The 17,994-nt window shown below is 44.3% G+C and overlaps 1 protein-coding gene and 1 long non-coding RNA gene across 4 annotated transcripts in view; one reads left to right on the top strand and one right to left on the bottom strand.

The window, feature by feature from the left end:
- GSN (gelsolin) overlaps nucleotides 1-17,994 on the top strand; it is a 60,777-nt gene that overhangs the window by 16,140 nt on the left and 26,643 nt on the right. The window contains exon 1 of one of the 3 annotated variants that reach the window (XM_081847577.1): nucleotides 14,500-14,687. The exons of the other annotated variants lie outside the window; for them this stretch is intronic. Within the exon in view, the coding sequence (XP_081703703.1) occupies nucleotides 14,628-14,687 (60 nt within the window). The 5' untranslated portion in view covers nucleotides 14,500-14,627. Of the gene's footprint in view, nucleotides 1-14,499; nucleotides 14,688-17,994 lie in introns of those variants that run through there. 3 annotated transcript variants of the gene reach the window in all.
- On the bottom strand, nucleotides 4,548-6,512 carry LOC309334168. Its single transcript, XR_014152929.1, has 3 exons — nucleotides 6,415-6,512; nucleotides 5,814-5,848; nucleotides 4,548-5,330 (listed from the first exon to the last, which is right to left on the bottom strand). It is a non-coding gene; the product is annotated as an uncharacterized lncRNA (long non-coding RNA).

The following is a 17,994-nucleotide window of genomic DNA, read 5'->3' as shown; positions in this document are numbered from 1 at the left end:
CACTTCAGGCAGGGAGTCTCTCCCATTCCTACCAGGAGATGCCAGGGATTGAATTTGGGACCTTCTGCATGCAGAGCAGTGCCCTGCCACTGAGCTTCAAGTCTTCCAAAATTGAAATCAATGGGCTTGAGCATTCCTGTTCTTGCATTGAGTCAGGCTGACAAGGGTGCAAAGGATGAAAAATTATTCAAAATAATCTGGTCCAGTTGTGCAGGGCGCATGGAAATTACATTGAATTGCTGTCCTGTTGCATTGCTTTGAGGGCAAACACACATCTTTGAAGGATTCAGACTCAAATCCACAAGAGACCAAGCCTTATCCTCACTTCTCAGATAAAATTAGAGCTATGCAAGAAGGAGGGAGAGAGGAGAGAGACTAGAAACCCAGAGGCGTTGGTGATTATTAGCAAGAGGGCTGCGAAAAGTCCATACCAAAACTGAAAATTCTGTGCCAAGGGATCCCATATTCCACCTCAGTAAAAGTGGAATTCTGTGACCTGCAGAAATCATGCATGTCTAATCACAGAAAAGGGGGAATTGTTCCTTTGAGAACCATAGCCTCACTTTCTGCTGGAACTCCTTCTCATAGATTTTATCAGACATTTTGTTGTTGTTGTTGTTGTTGTTTAGTCATTTAGTCGTGTCCGACTCTTCATGACCCCATGGGCCAGAGCATCTTCCACTGCCTCCCGCAGTTTGGTCAAACTCATGCTGGTAGCTTTGAGAACACTGTCCAACCATCTCATCCTCTGTCGTCCCCTTCTCCTTCTGCCCTCCATCTTTCCCAACATCAGGGTCTTTTCCATGGAGTCTTCTCTCCTCACGAGGTGGCCAAAGTATTGGAGTCTCAGCTTCACGATCTGTCCTTCCAGTGAGCACTCAGGGCTGATTTCCTTCAGAATGGAGAGGTTTGATCTTCTTGCAGTCCATGGGACTCTCAAAAGTCTCCTCCAGCACCATCTCAGACATTACCACAACACATTTATTTGCATGTGCCTTATGGACAGGAAACTTGATTTCTCCCTGTGTGCAGCTGTTTGCTGCAGGAACCTTTCTCAAAGGAAGAAACAATTGGCAAGAATAAAAGTTCCTGTATGTTTGATTCCTTCTTCATTCATTCATGTATGCCTTAAGGGCTAAAAGCTTAACTTCTGTCTGCTGTGCTTGGAAAGCTGCCTTATACCGAGTCAGACTATTATTAGTCCACTGTCTACTACACTGACTGGCAGAGGCTCTTAGCTATAGCCTTTCCCAATCTGTTAAAGCAGTTAAAGGAACAGGGTGGCTAGAAGTTGGCAGTTCTAAAGACTTATGCATGTTTCCTTCTGGTTGCTCCTTTCCTGAGAATTCTTAATCACTGCGTGCCAGCCCTGAATAGGCTGCATTCCCCAGTCTTGCTTGGAAATAACATGCTGGCCTGGAGGTGGTTGGAGAGAGTGACTGTAGTTCCTGATCATCTTATACCACCATCCTGCCAAGTCTGACACAGCTGACCAACCAAGTTTGTGAGGAATGACCTGGCATTGCAAATAGGCAGACATGATCATCAGCACTGTGCTTTGCAGGCCTGTCTCATCTCAGGACTGAGGAAACAGTTCATATTCCTGTCTGCCAGGGCTCAGTCAGGTTTTAAGTGCTGGCTAGTTAGGTGCTTGGGTGATATTTTACCAGCTCCACATAGTCTTCCTCTGTGCAGATCATGCAATATTTTGGAGATCAAGCTGACAGGGCATTTTCTAAATCAGCATTTCCCAAATTCCTGAGAGCTGAGCTACATTTTTTTAAAAAACACACACACACAAATTGAATTAAAATGGGGGAGGGGCTCACTTGTACACCAGGTGGGGGGAGGTTTACTTCTAGCCTGTCTTTAGAGAAAATAACCTGCCCTCAAAGGAGCCCACCCTTTGATGTGTCTGCTTGAGTCTCTGTGATGAACATGCCCCTTGAAGCATTGGTGCATGCAGAGATGCAACAGAGAGCTTCCTCTGCGACAGAATAATTCTGCTAAGTCGCTACATTGGAACAAGCTGAATTATTTAATCATGCCCAGAATTATCTGCTCTTGAGTAGAGGCTGACTGGCAGGAAGGAGGTACAGAACAGAGACTCGATAGACCCAACTGCAAAAGTCCTGAATGATTCTGACGCATCTCAGCCCTGGAAACTTCAGCTGTCTTTGCAAAGCTGTCACAGAGGAGAGTGCAGTAAAACCACTTGCCCATATTAGGAACTTGTGAGTGAGGCTTTAGGAAACTATCTGAGAGAGGTTGCATTTTAAACACACATGCTTAGTAAGTGTTTCCACCAAACTGGGAGGGGGGGGGGAAGGAGTATTCCAGCTGCTGAATTCAACTTGGAAGTGCTGGACAGACAACACTGAGAATGGGTTGGCAGCATAGATGCTAACTCTAAGGGACCCATGTCCCTTCACTCCATAAAATATTTTGGGGTGAGTTGTGGAGGAGGCTGAGCACAGAGCTGAGAGTGGCACAGTAGGGCTTCAGTGGCTGGCAGCTCCTCCTGCCGCAGAGGGAAAGGAGCAGCCCTGAGCCAATGGTAGGATGAGGAGATCGAGCACTAGAGAGAAGAAGCCGCCAGCCATTGAAGCTGGGCTGCTGCCCCCTGGCTCCTCCCAGCACCCCTGCGTCATATGCATGTCATGTATGCATCATCGCGCACAAACCCCCACCCCATCTTCTGCTCAAGCCGGTGCCTCTGGATGATATATGTTTCTGATTTGAAAAGGTTTCTCCTTGTTGCAGAATGCCAGAGCTCAGAGAAAACAAGGGATATTTATTAATGGTGAACACTGTGACTCTGTGGATTGATTATGGCCAATTCCCATCATATCTCTCTCTCTCTCTCTCTCTCTCTCTCTCTCTCTCTCTCTCTCTCTCTTGCTTTTGGAATCTAGACCCAACAGAATCTCCCATTTTGTGCTTCTAAGCCTTTCCTGCATTCTGTTCCGTCACAATTTGCAACCAAAACCCTCATTTTGAAACAACATTGGACTCCCTCTTTGTATAACATTCCTAAAAGCTGCAAATCTGTTTAGATTTGCAACAGCTCATCAGTTCTCTGTGTGCATACTGTCTCTCTGTGGGTTTTGCCTGTCCACCCTGGCCTGTTTTTCTTTTAATTTAAGTTTCTGACCCTTGTGACTCGGGAGTAATATACTTAACAAAATCTGAATGGTAGGGCTGAAGCACTTCCTCCTTCCCTACTGACTCTCTCAGGTACTAAGATAAACTGTGAGGTCCTCTTGGTAGTTGCATTTTTAAATTGCTGTGACCCTCCCTGGGACTGCACAGAGAAGAGTGGCTACTACTACTACTACTACTACTACTAATAATAATAATAATCCATGTAGACTAGCAGTTAAAGGGGAATTGGTGCTCTTGCGCAACAAACCCTTAAAAAAACAAATCCAGACTTTTTGCATTAAGGAAAGCGATGAGAAAATGCACTGGAATGTGTGGTGTAACAGTTGCTTGATGTGATGTCATCTGTGCTCCCTGCAAGCAAATCAGAATGAATGGTCAAGAAACAGCCAGAGTTATCAAACCTTCCTGCAAATGTTGCACAATAAATAAATGAATCAGGATGAATGCTCAGTAAACAGATCAACTTTAAGTGACTCTAGGAACTGTGACCATACTTCCTCCCCTGCCCCTACTCAAAAAGATATTGATTGTAATTTCACCAGGTGTGTTTCCAGATAACATTGCAGGTGGAGGAACCAGACCATGAGCTGCCAGTTCTCCATTCCGGCCCATATAGCTGACTTTGAACTTTGTGCTTAATTGTCAAGTTTGATTCCTTTCTCAATTTGTTCAGAGGGTGGATCTACTCTGTGGTTGGCTGACTCAGTGAGCTCCTAATGGTGACTGTGGTTTTAGGGTGTGAGCCTCGGACAGCTTTTCGTGTTGTACTAGGATGTTTGCTTAGGCTCTAAACCAGGGGTCAGCAAACTTTTTCAGCAGGGGGCCAGGCCACTACCCCTCAGACCTTGAGGGGGGGGGATGAACATATTCCTATGCTCCACACAGTGGTGTAGCGTGGGGGGTGCAGGGGGGGCCGGCCGCACCGGGCGCAACATCTGGGGGTTAGGGAAATCCACGGGTTAGGGGGCGCAAATCCACGGGTTAGGGGGCGCAAATCCATGGGTTAGGGGGCGCAAATTACTTGCCTTGCCCCAGGTGCTGATAACCCACGCTACGCCACTGGCTCCACAAATAACCCAGAGATGCATTTTAAATAAAAGGGCACATTCTACTCATGTAAAAACACCAGGCAGGCCCCACAAATAACCCAGAGGTGCATTTTAAATAAAAGGACACATTCTACTCATGTAAAAACAGGCAGATTCCCGGACCACCCGCAGGCTGGATTTAGAAGGCAACTGGGCCGGATCCAGCCCCCAGGCCTTAGTTTGCCTAGCCATGCTCTAAACCCTTTAAACCAGAGGGCACTATGTCTAGGGCTATTTAATGTTTTGTTCTGGGTTTTGGGTTGTATTTTTGTTTAGTGAAGTGGGGTGGGAGAACACAGGTGTATAAAATTATGCAGTGCGCAGAGAAAGTGGCTAGAGAAAAAATCCTCCCCCCCCCCCTTGTAACACTACATCTTCCAATGTAGCTGAATGTTGGAAGATTTTGCAAAGATAAAAAAGAAAGCACTTATTTACACAGCTCATGCTTAAATCATGGGACTTGCTCCAACAAGAAGTAGCCATGGCTTTAAAAGAGGATTGGACAGATTCATGGAGGAGGCTAAAGCTACTCTCCATAATGGCTAGGCTGTGTCCCCACTGTCAGAGGCAATGGTCCTCCCAATATCAGTTGGTGGAAATCACAAGTGAGCAAAATGCTGTTGCACTCAGTTCCTGCTTGTGGATACTTCCCATTTGAGCATCTGGTTGGCCAGTGGGAGAGCCAGTTGCTGAACTAGAAGGGCCCCTGGCCTCACCTTAACAGCAGGACTCTTCTGAAGTTTTTCGTTCTGCATTCTTATCACGCTGCTTCTCCAGCATTGTCCCAAATACCTTTAGTACTGTTTACACACATCCAGGTTTTCTGGGTACACTTTCTCAGATTCACCTTTTCCTGACAATAGGTTTTTATTCTGAAAACTGTTTGAAACTGCAATGAACAAAACCTCTTTTTCTCGGGTGCCTTTGAGTGCTGAAATCCATAAATAGTCTTTGTGTGCCCTCTGCTGGTCTGAAGCAGAACTGAAGTATTTGCAGCTGTAGCAGCTAAATCATTTTGAAAAGTTCAAAAACTTCACAGTTCCTCAGATGTAAAGATTTCTGAGAATTTCAGAATGTCTGGAATTAAGGCATAAGATAGAACCTTTTAATTAAGCCCACTTTATGCTTAAAAAAAAAAAAAAATAACAGCCAACAATGTATTCTACTCCATTTTGGGTGGTTAGCTGGCTGCAAATTGGTAGGATATTGGTTTTCAGTACAGTCCTGTGTGCATTTACTAATAAATAAGTTCCATTAAACTCAATTGGACTTACTCCCAGGTTCATGCATATAGAATTGCTGCCCAGATTATTGGGAGAAAATAATAACAATAAAATATTTATTTCATTTATTTTTATTCAGCAAAATTTGTATACCACTTAAATAAATCCTCTAAGTGGTCTGTGAAAAATATAAATTATAAATATACAGTAATGTATACAGTAAAAAAAGAAAGAGCGACATTAAAATCAAGTTAATAAAAAAACCAATTGCATTTCGTTGTTTTGATATTGTGCCCTGAAATGCTTCTATGTATCTTTTGGAGCCTTTTTGTCTTACCCTTACACAGTTCAGTATTATTGCCACTAAATGCACTGTGAATAAATAAATAAAACAAGATGAATAAAAACATCAGTTAAAAGTATACATTACAAATTGGAATGACAGGTTAAAATATACATTGACTTTACCTGTGTGGGTATCCTTGCCTAAGCAGAATATTTTTTAGCAGGCACTGAAAAGAATACAGTGAAGGAACCTGCGTAATGTCAATAATAATATAACTTTAACAAATTATTGTTATCATGATTACTCTTATGAATATTATGAATAATCCCATTCTTTTGCTGACATTCTGAGTGGCATTACAGCACAGATCAGAAACAATAATCATAGCAACTAACAATATAAAACAGATAATAATGCATTAATAGTAAAATCCCCAGACAAAGTACAATAGCTGTTTAAAAAGCTAGATGGGCAGAGAGTACTATAGCAGACACCAGTGTAAGTTTCAAAACTCTTTTCAGAAGCCTCTGGGTGGGGCTACAGCAAGCTGAGCAAGCCAGTGGGCATAGGCCCTATTTTCTGAGGATTCTTTGAGCTCAGATGACCAAGCTAACCAAAGCCTGGAATAGGTGCAAGTCTCTCCTTGGCCTACCTGCCCTGATTGAGATCTGTCCTTGAACTGTGATCATGCTCCTTGGTTGCCTGGATGGAAGAAAGAGAGGGACTGTGGGAATGTATGTAGAAACCAGAGTGCTGTACAAAGATTAACATTACATTCATTGCTCTGCATACTTTTGCCTTTGGCTCTTTCCACCACTGGCATGTGGCCCCTGGAAGGTTGCCCAGGAGGATATATGGCCCTCAGAAGGACGAGTCTTAAATTTTCAGAAAAGGGAGATGTTGGCACCACTGGTAACCTCCTAAGACAGAGCTTTCCAAACTGTGTGTCGCAACACATTAGTGTGTCGGATGCAGTGTGCAGGTGTGTCACGTGAACGCCCCCCACGTTCCTTCCAGGGCTAGAAAAGGGTTCATTTAACCTCTGGTTTGCTAGTAAAACTGAATTACCATGTCACAAAATGATGCATGTCTACAAAGTGTGTCACCAACATGAAAAGTTTGGAAAACTCTACCCTAAGAGAAACTCCTAGTTATGAGATTTGTATTTGTGTCTCTGTCTGAATTACACAAAATAAGAATATTTGCACGCACACACAAATTCTGCCACTCCTGATACGGAGGGCCTTTCTTCCATAAGGACTAGTCTCTTGTATTATTGTTAAAGTTGATGTTGCCGACATGTTTAATTTTGCACTCAGGACCACATATTGGGCTTGCACAGATTGCAAATCTCATGCCAGAGGAAGGTAGGAGAAACCATAAGAGAGTACAAAACTGTACTTTAGATAGGTAGGTACTGTTTTGTCCAGAAGTAAGAGGATGCATAACTGAAAGTTAAATTGACTTCTGTAATGTTGTACAGCAGGAAAAACCAGCCGATGGGAGTTACCAGTCACATATTGATGTGTGATGCCCAACCATGTTTTGGTCCTGTGTTAGCAAGTCTGGATTGAGCCTCAGGCTCTTCTGCATAATCTTTCCCCTCCTACATATTCAGTGAGGGCTGGTGCACATTGGAACTGGTAGGGTAGAAGGCAGGGAGACCGCCAGTAGGGGGAGCCAGAGCCAATGAGAGGCAGAACCAGCACATTCTAGTTGTGTCTCCATCTGCCTCTTCCCTGCTGAGTTCTACAAGGGGTAACACTGAGATTGGACTGGATGAAAGTAAGAAGGCAGGGAGGTGGGGGCTAGCTGGGGCAGAGTGGGGCTGGTGGGGCAGTGCCCCACTGGCCTTGGACCAGCCTCCACTGTACAAACCATCCAACATTTTCCAACACAAAACCAGGGCACATGGCTTCTGCACTTTATTCGGGATGATGACACCCAGCTCTACCTCTCTTTTAAATCAGAACCAGTGAAGGCGGTGAATGTACTGTGTGTGTCTGGAAGCGATTGGAGGATGGATGGTGGCTAACAGATTGAGGTTGAATCCTGACAAGACAGAAGTACTGTTTTTGGGGGACAGGGGGCGGGCAGGTGTGGAGGACTCCCTGGTCCTGAATGGGGTAACTGTGCCCCTGAAGGACCAGGTGCGCAGCCTGGGAGTCATTTTGGACTCACAGCTGTCCATGGAGGTGCAGGTCAATTCTGTGTCCAGGCCAGCCATTTACCAGCTCCATCTGGTACGCAGGCTGAGACCCTATTTGCCCACTGACTGTTTTGCCAGAGTAGTGCATGACCTAGTTATTTCCTGTTTGGACTACTGCAATGCACTCTATGTGGGGCTACCTTTGAAGGTGACCCGGAAACTGCAACTAATCCAGAATGCGGCAGCTAGATTGGTGACTGGGAGCGGCCACCGAGACCATATAACACTGGTCTTGAAAGACCTACATTGGCTCCCAGTACGTTTCCAAGCACAATTCAAAGTGTTGGTGCTGACCTTTAAAGCCCTGAACGGCCTTGGCCCAGTATACCCGAAGGAGCGTCTTCACCACCATCGTTCCCTCATTGCGAGAAGTGAGGTTACAGGGAACCAGGCAGAGGGCCTTCTCGGTAGTGGTGCTTGCCCTGTGCAACGCCCTCCCATCAGATGTCAAGGAAATAAGCAGCTCTCCTGTTTTTAAATGACATCTGAAGGCAGCCCTGTTTAGGGAAGTTTTTAATATTTAATGCTATATTGTTTTTAACACTCGATTGGGAGCCGCCCAGAGTGGCTGGGGAAACTCAGCCAAATTGGTGGGGCATATTATCTTGTGTGGCACCCAAAAATGTTTGTTTTGGGACACCGTTTGTTGTGGGCCCTGAAAAAAAGCGCTTTTTCAGGGTGCTAGAGCATGCAGGATTGCCATCGAGATCTTATGCGAAGAAAATTGAATGTCCATTTTTTCCGGGGAACTTGGAAGCTTCCTGATTTGTAACAGACCGATAGAGGCATTGACATCACATGGAGAGAGAGGAGGGTCAACCCTGCTATCATGTCACTTGCTGGTCCAGTCTCCATTATATCCATGCATTTGTGGTATGTTTGCAGCTCACACAAGGTTCCAGCTCACGGGGGGAGCCTATGTAGGTTTAGCAGGCTTCCCCTTCTACAGACGTGCCCTTCAGAATTTGTCCGTTTGTGTAAATGCATTTCAAAACAGCTTAATATTTTAAGTGGTATATAAAAATTTGATAATAAAAACAGGTAAAATACAAAATCAGTAAAAACAGCATTATAAAAATCTTATAAAGTTCAGAAGTAGTATTGCTTCTGAATACCAGTTGCTGGAAAACCACAGGAGGGAAGAGTGCTCTTGTGCTCAAATCCTGTTCCCAAAAGGCAAGTTTCCAAAAGACATCTGGGTAGCCATTGTGAGAACAGGATCCTGGACTAGATACACCATTGGCCTGATCCAGCAGGCTCTTCTTCGTTCTTATGCAGGGGCGTAGTATGGGGAAAAGGGGGCCATATCCCGGAGTGAATAATAATAATAATAATAATAATAATAATAATAATAATAATAATATTTATACCCCGCCCTCCCCAGCCATGGCCGGGCTCAGGGCGGCTAACACCAAATATGAATTACAATAAAATGTAATAGAAAAACAACAACAAACAAACAATTAAAATATGGCTTAGAATGCAGCCTCATGTTACCCTCTACCAGGGCTAGGTCACCATGAGGTAAGGTGAGGCGACCGCCTCGGGCGGCAGGATTCACAGGGGCATCAGATCCCAATGGAGATATTTATTCCCTCTTTGTTCCTGATGTAGACTTTCACTCACGCCTTCTTCTCTGGTGGGGAGGGGAGGGGCTTTGCCTCAGGTGCCAAAATGTCTTGAGCCAGCTCTGCCCTCTACCCAATCTAAACATATATTTCTAAAGAGTTTAAACTTCTCACATTGTAAAATATCAGAGCAGGGTACAGAAAGCGAAAGATAAGTATAAGAGAAAATACAGGTAAAGTCACAGTAGTACAACACCTAATAAATGCATGAAAATTAAGAGAGCCTGTTTGGCCAGAGAGCTAAAGCTGTTAAAAAGCAATATTTTAAGACGGAAACCCAACCAAACTTGAACCAGGTGTCCCCCCCCCACACAAGGATCCCTTTCCCACCCTGCCTGCTCCAGGGGTTTCTGAGGCCTGGAGCCCCGCCTGGCCTCGCCACTGCGTTCCCAGCCCTCTCACTGAATGGCCCCCCAGTCAGCACATGGGAGATTCACCCGCCAAGGGCTGTGTCAGCCAGCTGGGCTCCCCCCTGCCCCACTGGCTAGGCAGTGCAGCACAGCCCCGCTCAGCTCTGGTGGTGAGGGCAGGGCTGGTGTGGCGGACCCTGTGAACCCTCCAAATGCTGTCCCTCCCTAGCATGCAAGTCCATATGCACCCCAGGGGCCAACAAAGAACGCAAGGGTGCTGTTTTTATGTTCACTTCCAGATGAGCTGTCACTGAGCATTCATCAGTGGAGATCAACATCTTCTAAATGGTTGCCTTCCCACCCTGTCTGCAGGATACTATCTCTTAGGATTCAAAACATTTGCTTGTGGTGAAAACTGTTTTTACCAAGCCGTTTAGCAAAATTAGCTAAAATTAAGGCCTTTGAGTGTGAGACAGTATTCTTGAAGGCCCTCCTTTCTAAGGAACTCAATCACTGCGACCGAGCTCAGCTGATTTGAAGGAGGGAGTGGTGGGAACATGCCAATAATTTCCTCTTGACACCTGTACTCTGGCCAGTGTTATATGAGTCACCCTTTCCCCTGAATTAGCAGTTGGAATGCTTATGCACATTCCATTGCACCAAGGTAAGTCACCCTGTGGGAAAATAGGATTTCAGCTTATGGGCAGTAGCTCATGTTTTTAAGCTGATATATATTCATTGGTGTTTATATGTATTTTTAAACCCTCTTATTCTGGGCTCACTGGAATGGGAGGAGCATGTGAGCTGTGCAGACAAGAAAACTCCCTATGGAATATGAAAATGCATCTTTTGGTGTTTGGCTGCATCATAATGTGCATTGTGTTGCCATATTGTTCCTTGAGTAGAGTGTATTGTGGGAAGCTGCCCTCTTGGCTTACAAACAGTGACCCTTCAGTAGTTTCTCCTGCCCCATGGGAGATGGGGGGAAAAGACGACCAGCAGGATCAAGGCATTAACTGAGAAGAAAACTCTTGAGGACATCCAAGGAAGCTTTTATTTTTGTTTTGTTTCAAGAAGTTATTATTACAAAAGGTCTTGGACAGAGTTACTAGCCGCCATTTCTCTGCCAAAGAGGAGAGGCAATTTCATCAGCTCAGCGGGGAAGAAGTTGAGCAAGATGAACACGGTGTTCTGCTAATATCCCCCTGGGAAGAAGCAGTTCCAGATGCTTTGCTTGGACCCCGATTTGCTTCTGTAGGAGGCCAGTCCTCATGGCCTGAGCTCCAGTCTCAGCCCCACACTGTGCTACGTGCGCAGGGTATTTCTGTCAGGGTATTTCTGGATCAGCTGTAGAGTGTTATGCAACCCTGAGCTAGTCCAGTGAAAATAAATGTTGCATCTTGTTGCCGGCTTTGTTGGCATCCATCTTTCTTGAGATGGACACCACCTCCAGCAGTGAAGTCAAACTGCTGTGTTAGCAGCACCGAAGTGAACTACCTGGGGCGCAAACCTAGGCAGTGTGTATGGAGGACCTGGGCTGCCGAGATGACAAGACCCCTCTCTTAGCCTTACTGATGTGTTGTTCCAAAGGAAAGTAGAGCGATAAATTTGGCACCAACCAGCTTGGCTGCTGGAGTTGCCAGAAGGAGGCGTACAAGGTGTCATTCAACTGTTTTAGGGGCTCCACTTCAGATTTGTGTAGGGTTTAATCCTTAGCCTTTTCTTCTCCTGAAGATATCCTTCAAGACAACAGACATTTAGGATCAGAGTTGTCCTTCTCCTGGATAGGCTATCTTCCCAGGTTAGCGAACCCCATCTGACCCTCACTTCCTGTTGGACCCACTACTGGTCTCATCCACTCAGTCCACCAGAGCCTGTCTTCACATGCAGGCAAAGACTCTAACTCACTGAGAGTTTGAGACCCACTAGCTACCCCCACTTGGTTTAGCGGGGCAGTCAAAGCCACTGTGTGGCTGCTGTTGCATGCTGGCAGCTTCTAGGAGCCACAGGTGAGAGCTGAATGCAGGTTAGGAACCAAAGGTGGACAAACTACCCCAGAAGGAGCACAAAGTCACCGCCCCCGCCAAGGTACTACCCTTACACCCCATCCACCCCTGCAGGATAGGGGTGCCATCTAGAATAAAAGATGGGGAAGGGAGATAAGCCCTGCCCTGCATAATCTATCACAAGGTGTAGTGTGTGCACATCGTTTGAATGGCCATGTCCATCAACTTTGGGGAAGCCTGACCCCCTCAAATATTTTTTTTTGGGGGGGCAGCAAAATGACCTCAGTCCCTATGAGTTGGCTCCTTTGCCTGCAGGGTCACAGAATCATAAATTGTTTAAGTTGAAAGTTGACTTTGTGGGCATTGAGCCCACTCCCCGGTTCAATACGGGAATTCTGAAGCTACAAGATTCCTGACAGATAGCCAATCAGCCTCTGCTTAAAAGTTTCCCATGAAAGAGAGCCCCCTACCCCCTGAGGCAGACTGCCCCACTGTCAAACATCTCTAACCATTAGGGAGTGTCTCAACTTTATCTTTTCTTCTGGGTGCTAAACATCCTCAGTCCTTTCAAGTGTTCCAGATAGGAACTGGTGTCTAGACTCCACTCACCTTCCTAGTCGCCATACTCCTGATATGCTAAAATTTGTCAGTGTCCTTCCTGATGCACTTAAGTTTATCATGTCCTTAACATCTGGTAGGGCTGGACACAGGAGCCTGACAGTGCAGGATAAAAGCTAATGACCCGAACAAAGTGTTTCTGTTTATGCAGCCTAAAGATTGCATTAGCTTTCTTAGCACATGCATCACTTTGCTGGCCCGTGTTCAGCTTGCAATCAGCTAAAGACATCTGGAGCCTGTGATTTGTCCTCTTTTTGGCTCCCTCCCCTCCCCCATCCCATTTATGGTTGGAAGTGCAACAGCATAAATCATTCCATTTGCAGTATAAGAGTTAATCCTGTTATTGATAAACGGTCATCATGCTTGCCGTGGTAGCACATGGGCTCTGGAAGGTAGTAGTAGTAGTAGTAGTAGTAATAATAATAATAATAATAATAATAATAAATAATTTTATTTATACCCTGCCTTCTCCGGCCAGAGCCGGGCTCAGGGCAGCTAACACCAGTAAAATTACAGTAAAAACATAATAGAGGGGAAAAACCAATTTATTTATTTATTTATTTATTTATTTATTTATTTTAAATAATATTTATTAGCAGTTTAAAAATTACAGAAGAAAAGAAAAAGAATTAAACAAGACAATACAATACAATACAAAAACAAAAACGCCACACAACCCAAACCCTAAAACATTAAGTCAACCAAACAAAACAAAAACAATTAAAAACACATCCATTAATTTCAATATCATAACTTTCGTTCACTTGTTTCAGCGACCTCCTCACACCTCCCTTTTTGTATTCCACTTCAATTAACTGTTTCAGCAATTCCTTTCCATCTTCCTCTGTTTTCTGTCCTGTAATTTATCTTAACATATTCTAACCTTGTTTTTTCCCTTAAGACATTTACAAACTGTCTGTACCTAATTCCTTATAACATTTCTGCTAAAGCCATGTAACTTTATTCCATCATTTTTCTAACATTCATTAATTTTACAATGTTTCTGTAAATAATATTTAATTTTTTTCCAATCTTCTTCCACCGACTCTTCTCCCTGGTCTTGGATTCTGCCAGTCATTTCCACCAATTCCATATGGTCCATCAACTTCCACTTTAAAATGCAGCCTCATTTTAAAAGTAGCCCATAGATCAAAACTATAAGGGGAGGGAAACATAAGTGTCAGACTGAGTCCAAACCAAAGGCCAGGTGGAACAGCTCTGTCTTGCAGGCCCTGCGGAAAGACGTCAAGTCCTGCAGGGCCCTGGTCTCTTGTGACAGAGCGTTCCACCAAGTTGGGGCCAGCACTGAAAAGGCCCCGACCCTAGTTGAGACCAATCTAACCACCTTGCGACTTGGGACCTCCAAAATGTTGTCATTTGTGGACCTTAAGGTCCTCCATGGAGCATACCAGGAGAGGCGGTCCCATAGGTACATGGGTCCTAGGCCACATAATGTGACACCCCCTGGCTGCCCCCCCCAAATAGTTCCTCACTCCTCTGCTAAGGCCAAGTCCCTCCATTCAGATGCACAATCTCAGGCCCTGATTTAGGCTTACCGCTGGCATACTGTGAGTCTCTTCACTGCCACTCTGCAACAAATATCCCTTTGTCACCTCCTGACTCAAACCCAGGCTCCCAAGCCCAGATTTCCTACCAAACGTGTTGCTCTGGTCTTATATAATTTCTTGGCCAAACACCACCAGTGGCTGTGGGTTGCTTCCAGTGGCTCACAGCCTGAATGTAATAGACACCACATGTCAATGTGTTATGATGGCCCTGAGAGACGTGGCCTCTGACCCCTGCAAAGCAGAGCCTGTACACAGAGGCGTGGCTGGCTGCTGCCTTCCAGCTGGGGCAGGGTGTGCCTGGGATGGGCTTCCTGTCAATTGTTGCACACTGATGGGAGATAAAAGGCAAGCCCCAGGACTCCTCCAGCCTCTCATTCCTCCAGTAGCTTCCCCGGGAGAGCAGACCAAGGAGAAGGCTGGGTTGGTTCACGTTTGAGCAGAGGAACCTTCAGCTGCTTAAAAGCAGTCAGGTGAAGCTGTCCGAAGATGACTTTCCTTTGGGGATTTGCATCTCTCCTCTGGGCTGTCGCTGTGTTTTTGGCTGCGGTGAGTGACAAAGACCTCTGGGGTCAACAAAAAGAGTGTTGTGGTCCCTGAAAGACTGACAAATCTATGGCAGCAGAGGCTTTTATGGGATCCTTTTTGTGTGGCTCTGGGCACAATTTGTTGTGTGTGTTTAGAACAACAACAACAGAGAAACAGAATTTTGGGTGGTTGGTGTGGTGTGGTGGTTGATCATTTCAGCTGTTGGTCAGCTTGCTAAGTTTTGAATCTTGTCTCAGCTTCAGGCTCCATAGTTTGGAGTGCTCTCTTAGGCTCAGATACCCCATCTGTAATGTGTGGATCAAAATGTTGACCTTATACAGTGGTGCCCCGCAAGACGAATGCCTCGCAAGACAAAAAACCCGCTAGACGAAAGGGTTTTCCGTTTTTCGAGGCGCTTCGCAAGACGAATTTCCCTATGGGCTTGCTTCGCAAGACGAAAACGTCTTGCGAGTCTTTTCCCTCCCCCCTCCTTTTTCTAAGCCGCTAAGCTGCTAATAGCCGCTAAGCCGCTAATAGCGCTAATCCGCTAAACCACTAATAGGGATGCTTCGCAAGACGAAAAAAACGCTAGACGAAGAGACTCGCGGAACGGATTATTTTTGTCTTGCGAGGCACCACTGTACTGTGTTGCAGAAAATACTGTGTGAGTGTGCAGTAAGTGTTTTGCGCACTAAAAAAACAGGTTATTGGTACTGTCAGTGCTTTTTTCCTAAAAAAAATAAATAAAAATTTAGGGGTACTCTCATTTTCCTACTCGTATTGAAATACTGCCCCTCAATGAGGCCAAACTTAGATTCACAAAATGTTTAGGGGTATGCATACCCCACCCCAGAAAAAAAGCACTGGGTACTGTTATGATTACCATGAATTTTGGGAAAGTCTGGGGAAAATCTGCTTTAGTAATATTAATTCATTTGATTAAGGCAAAAGAGGTTTTCACATACCAGGAATTAAAACTGGTAGTCAAAAGATTTTCCTTAGATCAATATTTTCAGCTGAGAAATTGGGTACAAAATTGATCTAAGGAAGGAAGCAACTTTTGAGAATATATTTCAGCAGGGAAATGCAGAGATTGATACCTAGGATCTATAATGCATTGGTATATATTGATGGTTAAGATAGAATAAATATTGCAATAAATGGAAGGCAGAGTTATGGAAATGTATTCCAGATAAGATGTGGGTATCTATATGAAAACAAAGTAAACATTTATCCTCTAAAGTAAGTTTGACCAAATCATTTTCAAATATGGGCCAGATGGTATATTAGGATTTTGGGGGTGTATTGCATTAGAAGCAGAAAAAAGTATCAATTTATTATTCATTGATGGTAACTAAACATTAAAAGTTCAAGATTGACGAGAAAGAGCAAGTTCCAAAAGTGATAGACTGGGAGATGTTGTGTTAGAAAAACAAGAAAAGTTTGGGAGACTGAATTATTTTAAAATATTATGATAGCATTAGGTTTTAGGGAATATAAATTGGAACAAAATAATGTTAATTGCATATGTATTTGTAGATAAAAATAATTAAGAGGAAGTTGTTTATAGCTGGGGCTATGATTAACTGTATTTATTGATATGTGTACTAAGATTTGTATATATGTGTTTTGTTTAGGTGTATGTAGAGTGATTTAAGTTCTTAAAACTTAAAAAAAAAAAATTACACATCCATTGCATCACAACATCATACAAAACAAAATTACACAAAAGTGCTTTAACATAGCCATAAGAATGCAGTGCAGAACAATTTACTACATGTTAAAATAGGGAAAAAACACAAATACATAATTGTACAATAGAATTGTAGAGCTGGAACACCCTGCAATGCAGGAATCTTTTGCCCAACGTGGGGCTCCAGCCCATAAGTTTAAGAGTCTCATGCTCTATTGACTGAAAACTTGGATCCACTTAGCAACTACCACCAGGGGAAGTGTCCAAGTAATACAGTGGTACCTCAGGTTACATACGCTTCAGGTTACAGACTCCGCTAACCCAGAAATAGTGCTTCAGGTTAAGAACTTTGCTTCAGGATGAGAACAGAAATTGTGCTCCGGCAGCATGGCAGCAGCAGGAGGCCCCATTAGCTAAAGTGGTGCTTCAGGTTAAGAACAGTTTCAGGTTAAGAACGGACCTCCGGAACGAATTAAGTACTTAACCAGAAGTACCACTGTACATCTAACCAAAACATTTTCTGGAGAAGTGGCAGTTATATTACACCTCTCTGACCAGCCACTTGATGCAAGACCTTTTTCTTATCTGTCAAGTTGAGCAATGCCCTATTGCAATAGCTATAATAAATGCTGGATGCTGGACTTTAATTTGATTTCCTTTGTTTTGAACAAAGTGGAGTAGATATAAATTCTTACCACATCCTTGTATCTGCATACTTGGTCCCCCTGCTTTCACTCGTCATTACCTTACATTTTTGCAAATGTTTTTCAGATAGAGCAAGGGTCATTCTGTGATGATATAATGTTATTGTTAAATGCATTTTAAAAAAATAGCGGGAGAGATTTGCCTGATGCTGTGTATGCACCAGACATCCAAAGCACATTTAAAGCACATGACTTTCCCTAAAAAAATCCTGGGAACTGTAGCTTGTACTGAGAATTTTGCTCTGTGAGGGATAAACTACAGTTCCCAGAATTCTCTGAGGAAGTCACATGCTTTAAATGTATGGTGTGTATGCAATTTGGGATCTTGACTTTGGTAGTGCTCGGCTTTTGAGCAGAAGCTCAGTCACAGAGCATGTGCTTTTCCTGTAGATCAGGGATGGGAAACCTGTGGCCCTCCGGCTTTTGCTAGACTCAAGTTTCCATCACCCCTGACCATGCTGGCCAAGGCCCATGGGATTTGGAGTCCAGCAACATCTGTAGAGCCACAGGTTCCCCATCCCTGCTGTAGAAGGACTCGGTTTCACTCCCTAGCGTCTCCAGGTAATGGGTGGCAGGAAAGTCTTTTCTCCACCTGAGACCCTTCGGAACAGCTGCCAGTCAGAGTTGACGATATTGGCCTAGAGATAGACAAAAGATCTGATTCGGTATAAGGCAGCTTTGTGTGTTTGAGGAGTTTTATAGTTAAACAGGGATTCAAATCTGAAAGATCCAAAATATTGGTTGGCTTTAGAAGCTGATTGCACAAGTTCATGGAGGATAATAAGTCTATCAGCAGCTACATGCCCCTGAATACCAGTTGCTGGGAGCAGGAAGTTGCTGGGAGCAGGTTCTGCTTCCTAGAGACACCTGCATGGAAACAGATTCTCTTTATCAAAAGGGGAACCTTGTCTGTCTTGCCAGTGGGAAACAA

This window comes from Podarcis erhardii (assembly GCF_964252035.2).
Source record: "Podarcis erhardii genome assembly, chromosome: Z".
Lineage (NCBI taxonomy): Eukaryota > Metazoa > Chordata > Lepidosauria > Squamata > Lacertidae > Podarcis > Podarcis erhardii.
The sequence above is the reverse complement of the archived record's forward strand: the minus strand, read 5'-3'. Positions and strand labels throughout refer to the sequence as shown.